Source organism: Sesamum indicum, linkage group LG3, assembly GCF_000512975.1.
Source record: "Sesamum indicum cultivar Zhongzhi No. 13 linkage group LG3, S_indicum_v1.0, whole genome shotgun sequence".
Classification (NCBI taxonomy): Eukaryota; Viridiplantae; Streptophyta; class Magnoliopsida; order Lamiales; family Pedaliaceae; genus Sesamum; species Sesamum indicum.
The window spans coordinates 24350044-24361692 of record NC_026147.1 but is presented as its reverse complement, the minus strand read 5'-3'; the positions used below and the strand labels follow the sequence as shown (position 1 = coordinate 24361692).

General features: G+C 38.4%; 2 protein-coding genes across 3 annotated transcripts; both read left to right on the top strand.

The window, feature by feature from the left end:
• LOC105159464 (photosystem II 22 kDa protein, chloroplastic) lies at positions 313-1998 on the top strand. The gene is made up of 3 exons (XM_011076542.2): positions 313-748; positions 1169-1406; positions 1506-1998. Exons 1-3 carry the CDS (start codon positions 362-364, stop codon positions 1748-1750), a joined length of 870 nt encoding a protein of 289 aa, XP_011074844.1. The 5' UTR covers positions 313-361; the 3' UTR covers positions 1751-1998.
• LOC105159463 (IAA-amino acid hydrolase ILR1-like 6) lies at positions 7037-10262 on the top strand. 2 transcript variants are annotated; one of them, XM_011076541.2, is made up of 6 exons: positions 7087-7190; positions 7274-7754; positions 8040-8165; positions 8711-9025; positions 9389-9517; positions 9604-10262. In XM_011076541.2, exons 2-6 carry the CDS (start codon positions 7278-7280, stop codon positions 10009-10011), a joined length of 1455 nt encoding a protein of 484 aa, XP_011074843.1. In that variant the 5' UTR covers positions 7087-7190; positions 7274-7277; the 3' UTR covers positions 10012-10262. The 2 variants fall into 2 exon arrangements, with proteins under 2 accessions (XP_020548005.1, XP_011074843.1); XM_020692346.1 differs by having other exon boundaries at positions 7037-7754; positions 9604-10261.

The following is an 11649-nucleotide window of genomic DNA, read 5'->3' as shown; positions in this document are numbered from 1 at the left end:
CAATCAAACCAAATAAATTATAAAACATGGGTTATATATTTGCTATTTTTTTTTTAAATTGTATATCAATTATACAATAAGAATATTGTATTTATCATATAATTAGTTCATACTCGACCAAACTCGATTCAAAGTTAAAATTTTTTATTGAGGGTGATTGGCATATACTAATTTCATTTACTCGTCCTAAGGAAAAAAATATACCAAGTGGAAAGGCAGGCGTCGTGGATACATTCTGAACCATCACAACTCCCACAACCCTATCCACATCATATCTGTTTGTGTGATTCACAAACTCTCACTAGATTCTGGAGCACTAACCTTAACCCCTAACCATTCTTCCTATAAACATTTCCAATTAATGCCATACATTTTTCCTCAAATTAATAACAATATTGTTCTTCCATCACACGCACAGATACAGCAGCAGCCAAACATGGCTCAGACAATGCTGCTCACTGCAAATGTATCCGGCCATGTCAAAGGGGAGCAACTCCTGATTCATACACTCAAACCAAAGCCCTTTTCTCACTTTCTTTTGCCCCCAAGAACAAGAACCACATCATCATCCCATTTACCTTCATCCACAACTGTTGCTCTTTTCAAGTCGAAAACAAAGGCCCCTCCTGCTAAGAAAGTTGTGGAGAAGCCAAAGGTGGAAGATGGCATCTTCGGGACATCCGGAGGAATTGGTTTTACCAAGCAGAATGAGCTCTTTGTGGGTCGTGTTGCCATGATTGGTTTTGCGGTCAGTTCATCTATTTCTCCCACCATCTTCTTCCTGCTTTTACTACTTATTGCATCATTGACATATCAATATCTACCTATGTGTAGTCCACTGAATGTTAGAAAATCAGTTTAAATTTTGTTTAAACATCAAACAGAAAACATGTATTTACGTAGTTCCGAATATATTTTTTTATTTTTACTGTCGTTCAAAATTGTTTTATTAATATATACTTTAGAGAAGCAAAATTCTTACCAAAATTAAGTTTGGCCTAACCAAAACTATTACAATATACTTTATCACGTGATTGGTCAAAATTACATACCAATTATACTATTAGAATATTACATTTATCGTGTAATTGGATCAAATTCGAGCCAAACCACGTCAATAAAGTGAGAGAGAGAGAGAAATGATATTAAGTAATGTAATGTTGTGCAGGCATCCTTACTGGGAGAAGCTATTACAGGGAAGGGAATTCTAGCACAACTGAACTTAGAAACTGGAATCCCAATCTATGAGGCTGAGCCCCTTCTTCTATTCTTCATCCTTTTCAACCTTCTTGGAGCCATCGGAGCACTGGGAGACCGTGGCCGGTTCGTCGACGAGCCAACCGGACTCGAAAAGGCTGTTATACCCCCTGGAAAGGGCTTCAGAGCTGCTTTGGGTCTTGGAGATGGTAGTTATAAATCAAGAATTCACCTAATTAGTCTTTTCTATTCCTTAATCTTTGAGTAATTGCACCAGTTGATGACATGCATGAATTATGTACGTACAGGCCCTTTATTCGGATTCACAAAAGCAAACGAGCTGTTTGTTGGCCGATTGGCCCAACTCGGGATAGCATTCTCAATCATCGGAGAGATTGTCACTGGAAAAGGAGCTCTAGCTCAGCTGAATATCGAGACGGGAGTCCCCATCAACGAGATCGAACCCCTTCTGTTGTTCAACATACTCTTCTTCTTCGTAGCTGCCATTAACCCTGGAACTGGAAAGTTCGTGACCGATGAGGAAGAAGATTGAATAATGTAAATGTATGAGCATTTTCCATTTCTTAGTTAAGAAAATAAAAGAGAAATGCTTAATTTCATTCATGGAGATCTGATCTTTGTTAGTTAGTATGGATGACAAGGTTTAGGTCATGTTCTACATTTTTCTATGTGGCCAAAAGTGTGTTAGCCATATGCTATGAGTGTGGTTGAGAATTGTAGGAATGTTTGTGATGGTGACCTATCCAGGGAAATATTAGTGTGGTGGGATTTAATTTCTAATTTTTACTACAAGTTTATAAGTTTTTTAAAGTATTTTATAAAAAACGTTTTTAAAATTTATAAAATAAAAAAATATTTGGTAAGTTTTTTCTTTTTTGAAAAAAATTATACATTGAAGAAAAATAAGATTTTAAGAGCTATTTAAGAAAAATAAGAAATTCTTAACTTATTTTTAAAAAGTCAAATCTTTTCTATTAATTTACTATTTTTTACTTTTCATCCCACTTAAATATTCTTAATGCACCGTAATAATTTCTCATTTTTTAAATAGATCTCACTATAATTCTTAATAGTTAAAATTAATGAAATTGAAATATTTTACTAATGAAAGATAAGTTGAAAAAACTCATGTTTTTTTAATGATGTGGGGAATATTATTCCACTAGTAAAAATTGTATAATAATTCAAAGTGTCTTACATACAAGAAAATGATTGTAATAAATATATTTTAATTTAAGGGGCTAAATAATAAGAAATGTCCGTACTAAAAATTATGATCAATGTTATATATTAGGAGTAGTTTTTTTGTTACCTTTTTATAATTTAAAGGAATGAATGCAATCATAAATCTACTTTAAGAGTTGAAAGTATAATTAATTCCTGAATAATTGCTCAAGGCAATAGGCAGGTGGATAAAAATATTTAATAAAAAATAATTAAAGATTAATGAAAAAACAAATGAAATTCTCTATATCTTATTAGCCCGATACAAAACAAGTATAGTTGTTTAGCCCTATATCATAATTTTCGCATTAACCCTATATCATAATTCTCTCGTATGAGAGTTGTTTTCCCTCTAATGGGTGTTTCTTTTTCCCTTTTCTTAGGGTTTTGGCAGCACCCATCCTCCTCTTAGGCGGCTAGATGACGTTATCATCGATTTTGCTGCTAACCAACTAAGCATTCTTGCGTGCTCTCTCTCAATTCGTTTTTTCTTTATTGTTTTCCTCTTCTTTTGTCAGCTTTTCTTGTGGCTTTTCTTTTGCCTTCAATCCCCTTTCCATTTTCAGCTTTCTCTATAGCTAGTCTCTTTCCTTAGATAGAAACTGCAGCTGTTTACTCTTATCAAAATCTGTCTTAGTCGCTTTTTGGTCTTTTGTGTGTGGTTTATGCAGGTTCTCTACGTCCTTTTATTTGTTGTGATCGGGGGCCTCCTCTATCTACTCTTGATATCATCGGATGGAGGCAGAAACAACCCGATTAGGGCGCTCTTTGGTTCTGACGGAAGAGGAGGAGATGGGTGTGGTTTTGCCGGTGGGAGTTTGGCATTCTGACTCGGAAAAGGTTACTGTTGGTTCCATCTTATCGCACAAAATCATGTGGATGCCTTGAAAATCATTCTCTAGACTTCTCTGAATCCATCCAAGGGCATGGAGATCACATTCCCTGAAAACGATCGATTTCTACTGAAATTTTTTCATTCATTTGATCGGGACTGAGTACTTGTGAGTGGTTCGTGGGCTTTTGAGAAGAACCTTATTATGTTAGCCACGGCGTAGGAAGATGAAAACCTAGCTAATGTGGACCTTATTTGGGTGTGATTTCTATATTTGAATTCACGATTTGCCGCTTGGAAAGATGAACACTGAAGTTGCTGGCTTCATTGATGTGAAAATTGGTTGTCTCAAGGACTGTGATTTATCAAAAGGCCCGCAGTCAAGGGGTTCTTTCATGTGTCTTCATGTAGCTATTGATTTTATGAAGCCCCTGCCTCAAGCATTGAAGATTCTGACTGTTTTGGGTGATGACCATATTGTTGACCTTTATTCATGAATAATTCCCCAATTTCTGCTACTTATGTGGGAAACTCGGGCATATTTCAAAGTGGTGTGAGTCCCGATTTCAAGCGGACTTCGTTGACCCCGAAGAAAACTCACTGCATGGTCCTTAGCTTAGAGAAGTAGGTCGGTAGGAATACAGGACCCATTTCTACAGAACAAGGATCCCCAAGTGCAGCCATTGCTCTCTTGACCCCAATTCTCTTCTCGAAGTGGGGTTTTCGCCTCTTTGTTTGAAACTAAGAGAGGCAGCGCCATCTTGGGAGACTAACCCCCATCCAGTTGCTAAAACAAGCGAGAACCCAGAGTCCTCTTGTGCTCATCCTCCCCCAAGTCCTATACCTCCAGCTGCACCTTCGCCTATTCTCTAGGTTGCATCCTGTATTTCTCTTTCTCAAATTCCACTCATATCTACTCCCGTTTATCTTGCTCCACTCCTATTCTTCCATCTACTATATCTGACCCAAGCCTGAACTCCTCATTATCTGTTGCCTCAACTACATAAACGCCTCCCCTATTTCTAGATATTTCCCCTGTTTCCATGAGCCTGTCTCCACTTAACTCAGCCCCCCCTCTTATATCTGCCACACCTTCCTGTAGTCAACCCCGAGCTCCCTCCATCCCTCAGAAATGTAAATACACCAAGAGAACTCACCCCCTACTGAGCCTACTCCTAACCCCAGCCCTAGTCTTCTAGCCAAGCGAAAATTAATAAATGAGGACATCTATGCCGCAAATTTTCCTAATCCTGAAAAACTAAATAGAACTGATGGTCCACTTACGGAGATTTTCAATTTTATGGTGGAGGCTGCCCCGCAGCCCCACCAGGCGCCATGTTTCCTAATGCGCAATTGTCAAGGGTTAGGGAACCCTTGGACAGTTAAAGGGTCCCGTGATCTCTTTAGAGCGAATAACCCCCACTTGGTTTTTCTGGTAGAGACCAAGTGTTGAACGTTTAAAAAGACGGTTGAATTTGTTTGGTTGTTGTGTTGATTCGAGAGGAAGAAGCAGGGGACTGGCATTGTTGTGGTAGAAATCCGTGGAAGTACAACTCCAATCATTTTCTAGTTACCACATGGATGTGTCTATTAGATTAGACAAGGTGGGAGACTGGTGGCGCTTTACAGGGATTTATGGCGAGCCTGAGTTCTGGAAATTTCTTTATCAGTTACATCATCACTCGGTACGGCTATGGCTTTACACTGGGGACTTCAATGAAATCCTTGCACATTCCAAAAAAGAAGGTGACCCTATGCAAGCGGAATGGAAGATACGAAATTTGGGCTTTAAGTATTCACATAATTTAGGCTTTAAAATACGAATGGAAGAGTGTGGTTTACATAATTTGGGCTTTAAGTATTCACATGGTGTAATAACTGAACATGATTGGTTTTGAAGCAGCTTGTCTCCAAGAACCGGATTGTGAAGATATTGTTACTAAAGCTTGGTCGGTTCCAGGGACGTCTCGAGCTGAGCTCTGATTAGAAGAGAAGCTTGCCACGGTTAGTGCTCGACTCTCTAGTGGGATGCATTGGGCTAGACAGACATGGCGCAACGTGTGACAATCTCCTATGCGAAACAAGGCGAAGGTTTTTATTTGGCTATTTGTTCGAAATATTCTCCCCATGTCGAGCAATTTGCAAAATTGTGTGCCTTATGACATGTTCTCTTGCCCTCTTTGCAGGCCAGTGACTGAAACTCCTATCCACACCTTTCTCCGCTGCACTTTTGCACGACAAGTATGGGAACTATCCAACATTTAATGGCACATCCTTGATTCTCCGACCCTGTCTATGGAGTAGTGGATTACTGATCTCTCGCTTAAACTCCTCATGATTTGTTGGACCATTTGTTGGACCATTTGGTGGACAAGAAATCTGAAACTTGCATATAAGGATTTTCTCCTCCCCTCGCAAGTTGTAGAATTTGCTTGCAGCTACTTGGTGGCCTTCACATCACATGGACCCAATGCTTACCTTTGGAAAACCAGTTTACATGGATTCACCCTCCGCCTAGCAGCATAAAGATTAATTTTGATTGAAGAGTCCTTGATGGTGGGCGCGCTTGGGGTCTTGGAAGGAATTAATTATCTTTTTTATTTTTTATTAAACCTAATTTTTTTTAAATTATAAAAAAGAAAAAAATTCAAAACGTGTCGGGCACTCCCCAAAACGTGCCGGGCATACCAACAGGCGTGTGTTGTGTCCCTTTTTTTTTTTTTTGGACACGTTGATGCCGTGTGCCGTGTTTTTATCCGAAGAGTGCCCTGTTCTACGTGTGTTCGAAACTGCATCGTGTAATCGTTGATGCCGTGTTTGATACTTATCCGAAGAGTGCCCTGTTCTACGTGTGTTCGAAACTGCATCGTGTAATTTTTTAAAGTGTTTGTGTATTATAGATTTGAACTCAAAAAAGAAAAGTAATATTTTTATAATTATCGTGTATGTTTTTATAACTTTACAATTTTTTTTTATAACAGTTTCGAGATAATTTGAGAGAAACTTTTAATATTTATTAATTGGAAATATAGCAAGAAACGAAAGTTTAATCAATGAATAGGTAGCAAGAACGACGCATCTCTGAAAATTCCTTTTCTGGAAGAGTTTGACAAATGGAGGCACATGGCTATGAACAGTAGATACCAATGAGGACGAGCTCAAAATTTGACCACACCCCATGCAATGGGACCCACTTACCTACAATTTCATATAAAACTTATATATGAATATATGAGAAACTAGTACGACATATTGTCGGCTTCAATATACTTTATCATCGTATCACATACGTACTATAGTAAATAAATAAATGCACCAATAGGGTCCCTTATTGCAATAATTGGTTTGGTCGATTTTATATTTACCTTAGCCAACCTCATTTTGAGTTATTTATTTTTAGATCTTTTATTGTTGAATGATAAGATTTATATCAAAAATTAAAAAGGTACAATAAGGATCGCAAATTCATAATAACTATTTTTAATGTATTAATGAACTTATAAGTGCTAGTGAATAGTATAGGTATCTATGTTTGATCATATATTTAATGATGTATTCATCTAACCAGAGCGTGAAAAATTATATCAAACAGGTTGTAAGAAATTATTCAAAATTCACATGCAGTAATTATGCATTTGATATAACTCAACCAGATTCAATTGGACTAGGATTTTCTGCAAACAGTCAGTAGTAGTACCGCAATAGTCCCATCCCATTTTATATGCACCCTATTCTCCATGTATACGTAAACGTGACATATATATATATATATATATCTACAAATTCAATATTCCTTGTGATATATTCCCACGTGTTTATTCTCTCTCAACCCCTTCTCGGTAACGTTAACCTCTCTTCCAACCTGGGGTCTTAGTCTTACCATTTTTCTAGATGTCTTGAATTCTTGTTCTCCCCGGTAAGCTGCATACTCTCTACAATCAGATATCTTTCACTGGAAATGAAGATTTCTCATAAATTTTCATCGCTCTTTCATCTCAGATCAATGCTACCGTCTTTTTTTCTCATTCTTTCTTGCATGATCAGCAGCAGCCCACAAAAAGCCTCCACGAAATCCCCTCATCATGATTTTTCCTACTTGAAATCGGCCGTCTCATCTCTGAGCAATCCCCCCGAGGTCGAATCCAAGAATCAGTCGTCATCATCAGGGATGAAATCTTTAGTCCCGGATTTTGATACAGACGGCAGGGTTTGGAGCAGGGAGTGGTCGGAAGAAATCTTGAAAATCGCCAAGAAACCCGAGAATGTAAAATGGATAAAATCGGTCCGAAGGAGAATCCACGAGAACCCGGAATTAGCTTTTGAAGAAGTCGAGACGAGTCGGCTTATTCGCCGGGAATTGGATGAACTGGATATAAGCTACCGTTTCCCATTGGCTAAAACGGGGATTAGAGCAATGGTTGGAACCGGGAGTCCGCCTTTTGTGGCTATCAGGGCTGATATGGATGCTTTGCCAATTCAGGTTTTACTTTAATCCCTTGGTTCTTCTTTAAGAAATTATAAATTGATGATTCCTGTCTCTTTTTGTATGCATGTGGTTAGAAATGTGAAATAATTATTGAGGTGGGCGGTTTGGGCTGGTGTGGGGACCATAGAAGTAAGTAGACATTGCTTTTGTTGTTGTGGTTTGTCTATGTGTTAGATATAAAACATTCCGTGTGTTGTCCAGCTGATTTTTCCCTGGAGAACAGTTTGGAAGGGTGAAAAAAAGCTGGGAATTTGAGCTCTTTTTGATGTCTTCACACAGGAAGCTGTTGAATGGGAGCACAAAAGCAAGCATGCTGGTAAAATGCACGCGTGTGGACACGACGCACATGTAGCTATGCTCATAGGTGCGGCCAAGATTTTGAAGGCCCGTGAAGAACACTTAAAGGTTCATTTAGTTGCTCCATTAGAAGTTTATGTGCATTTTGCTGCTGAATGTAATGTTTGTTTAGCCAAATGAGGCTTCTAGATGATACGGATTGTCCAAGTTGCATCTATTGTAATGGTGTTTGTGCTAATTAGCTTGGTGCTTGTACGTTTATTCTTTTATTTCGCATACAAGAATCAAGAATTAATCTTCTCTCCATATTGAGTGGATATCGTTTGGTTTTTGGAGAATATTGGACTATTATAGTGAAATGTCTGCTTTTACGGTTAAAGGTAAACCTACTGTCAACAGTTCAATTCAGTCTGCTTGGTGATATAGAGGGGAATCACTTTGTATAGACGGCGTTGATATGTTAACTTTGTTGTTGCTCGACGAGACTTGAACCGAAAACTTTAATTAGGTCCGCTAGTTTTGGGAGGATCAGTACCTTATTCCCTTTATTAGCTTAGCTGGAGTTAATTTCATCTTTTGAATTATAATATTAGTGCTAAACTTGAAAAAATATCCGTTTTTGCTTGATATACTAATTTTGTTTCTCATGACAGGGGACTGTGATACTTCTGTTTCAGCCGGCTGAGGAGGCCGGCAATGGAGCCAAGAGAATGATAAGAGAGGGTGCACTTGAAGATGTTGAGGCTATATTCGCAATGCATGTGTCCCATCTGCTCCCTACAGCCGTCATTGGGTCAAGATCGGGCCCTTTGCTTGCTGGTTGTGGCTTCTTCAAGGCTGTTATTACTGCTGAACAGAGCCGAGCCCTGAATCTGTGTCACTCGGCAGACACTGTCCTGGCTGCGTCAGCAGCAGTTATCAGTTTACAGGGCATTATATCTCGGGAAGCAAATCCGCTGGACTCTCAGGTAGGTACAACTTGAAAATTTGTTTATTCCTAAATTGCCTTTAATTTCTTTGTGAGATGGTGTGCTATATATTATTAGCCCTTCAAGTGGCTGCCTAGTCCGGGCACATGGACCATTCAACAGAAGTTGCTCTGTGCCCTACGTACCAATCGTGTCTCTTGGCCGAATTCTTCCTAGGTCGGCAACTCTGGCAGCCGAGGTAACCACAATCAATGATAAGACGGGATCTACATGGGGCCCGCCGTACATGTATCTTGCTATACAAAAATAGCTTGGATTGACCAAAGATCCCCCCTAAGTTTGCGCGAACCAACAATAAAGAGAACTGATTACTATTTGAATTTTGTGTCATTCATTCCACAGGTGATATCTGTTACTTTCTTCAACAGTGGAGATGATGTTGATGTGATACCAAACATGGTGGAGTTTGGGGGCACCTTTAGAGCTTTTTGCAACACGACCTTCCACCACCTTCTCAAAAGAATCCAAGAGGTAATTACATTTATACTCCACAGTTTCTGTTTCCACCATACTACAGATCTAGCAAACTCGTGGAGATCTTAAGCACCTCGTAACAGGTAATCGTAGCTCAAGCCAGTGTCTATGGATGCTCGGCAACAGTGAACTTCTTCAAGAACACAGACTCAATCTACCCGCCGATGGTGAATGATGACCGGATGTATGAACACGTGAAGAGGGCTGCCGTTGATCTGGTAGGGCCGACAAACTTCAAGGTGGTCCAGCCATTAATGGGTTCTGAGGACTTCTCATTCTACTCTGAGGTGATCCCCGCATCCTTCTTCTTCATCGGGATCAAGAATGAAACCATAGGATCCGTGCACTCAGCACACTCACCGCATTTCATGATCGACGAAAATGCCCTTCCGGCAGGCGCAGCAACTCATGCAGCCATCGCCGAGAGATATCTACACGAGCGTAGTGTCTCAATCAGCATGCTTCGTCAAGACAAAACTTTTCTTACTTAGTTAAAAAGTGGAAATCGGTTAAGTTACGTTCCTTGTTGAGAAGCATTAGAGTATTTATTTGTTCTTTTCTTTTAACATTTTCTCATGTAAATCTGCATACTAGAACTGGGGCAAATGCTGTAAATTGCAGGGTATAGATCTCATTTCCATGCAGGGCGGCTACTGATTTTAGGTGCAACTTGGTAGTCCCATAACATAAATAATAATTGTTCCTATGAAATGATGAGACCAATTATAGCATAAGAAAATTTCCAGTTCCAAGAATTTTGTGGGTATTTCAACTAAGTTGTCAACTGAATGTCAAGACAAATACAAAGAAATTGGATCAAGAATACATGAATGTAGGAAAAAACTAAAATTTTTCAAGAAAGGTGGAAGAAATGGAAAAAAGTAAAAGAGAAATTACCTATGGCTATGGATAAGAGGAGAGGCATAGAAGGAAAAGAATAGTTTGGAATTTCAAAGTTTGGTATGTGATGAAAATAAAATAAGTGAGGTCCAATACATTAAATCAAGTTCAAAATATTTTATAAGTGATATGGGCCTATAGAAGTAAAGGTCCAATGAAATACATAGGTCAGCAAAAAGTAAAAGATGGGGAATACGGGGCAGCATCGCCTTGACACAGTGTTGTCTATATAACTGGCCTTAAATATGAAAATCCTGACATTTGAGATGATTAAGGTAACGATTTAAAAACTTACATTCGCTATTTATTTCTATACGACAACCTGACTTGGGCATTGAAGTGCTCACGTCGAATCAAGTCCGACACATGTTACTTTACGCAAGTCCCAAGCTCCTTCCCCATACCCGAGCCTAAACATCAAGCAATAGATGACTTATGAAAATCGAATCTCATGAGTATGTTATCAAGGGAAAATAAGCAGTAAAAGATGAAGCTTTACTATGCACTTTCACTCTTTTCTGTGGGAGTATTTCACTCCACATATTTGAACAAGTGGATATGATAACGACTTGGATAATTTATCCTGAAGGATAGGATAGAAGCGACTATAGTTAAAATTGGAGAAAATTGTATCATAAGGGTTTAGTATTTATCCCCAAGTCGGGTACAAATCACAATTTCTTTTAAATAACATAAACAATTTAAGTCATATCTCAAAATAAAAGGGGCCTTATAAAATAATTTATGTGAAGTGAAATCCCTACTCAATGTCCTTCTTGGACTACTACTTATACAAAACAGGCTTTGGGCCTAAAAATTCCAACAGAACTATTTTACTCATTCCAATTTATTTGTTTTTTTTGGTTTTGTCTGTAGGAATAAAAGATGAAAGAATGAGAGCCCACTTCTGTTGGATTCTCAGTCCACCCAAAAGGGTTTTCACAAAGGATGAAAAAGTGACAGAGCAACAAATACATCCCGTACAAAACTCACTACCTACGTATCTAAATTCCGAGTTCATGAGTTTTTTTTTTTTTATAATAATTAATGATGTTTTAATTTAGTGAATAAAGTTAAGAGCTTATAAATAAACTCGAAATTAAAACTATGAATATATGTAATTTAAAGTAGTTTTGTAATATTATTAATTTTATGTAAGACAACAAAAAAAAAATGAAACAACGCTGTTCCAATTGACAAATGGTATCTTGGGCAAGAAAAGCAAGTGG

Excerpts from the sequence above, each read along its gene's own strand:
- LOC105159464 (XM_011076542.2), top strand. The coding sequence starts at position 362 with ATGCCATACATTTTTCCTCAAATTAATAACAATATTGTTCTTCCATCA. Across the intron at positions 749-1,168 it reads TTGCCATGATTGGTTTTGCG|GCATCCTTACTGGGAGAAGC; the intron begins GTCAGTTCATCT and ends AATGTTGTGCAG. Across the intron at positions 1,407-1,505 it reads TGCTTTGGGTCTTGGAGATG|GCCCTTTATTCGGATTCACA; the intron begins GTAGTTATAAAT and ends ATGTACGTACAG.
- LOC105159463 (XM_020692346.1), top strand. The coding sequence starts at position 7,233 with ATGAAGATTTCTCATAAATTTTCATCGCTCTTTCATCTCAGATCAATG. Across the intron at positions 9,026-9,388 it reads CAAATCCGCTGGACTCTCAG|GTGATATCTGTTACTTTCTT; the intron begins GTAGGTACAACT and ends TTCATTCCACAG. Across the intron at positions 9,518-9,603 it reads TTCTCAAAAGAATCCAAGAG|GTAATCGTAGCTCAAGCCAG; the intron begins GTAATTACATTT and ends ACCTCGTAACAG.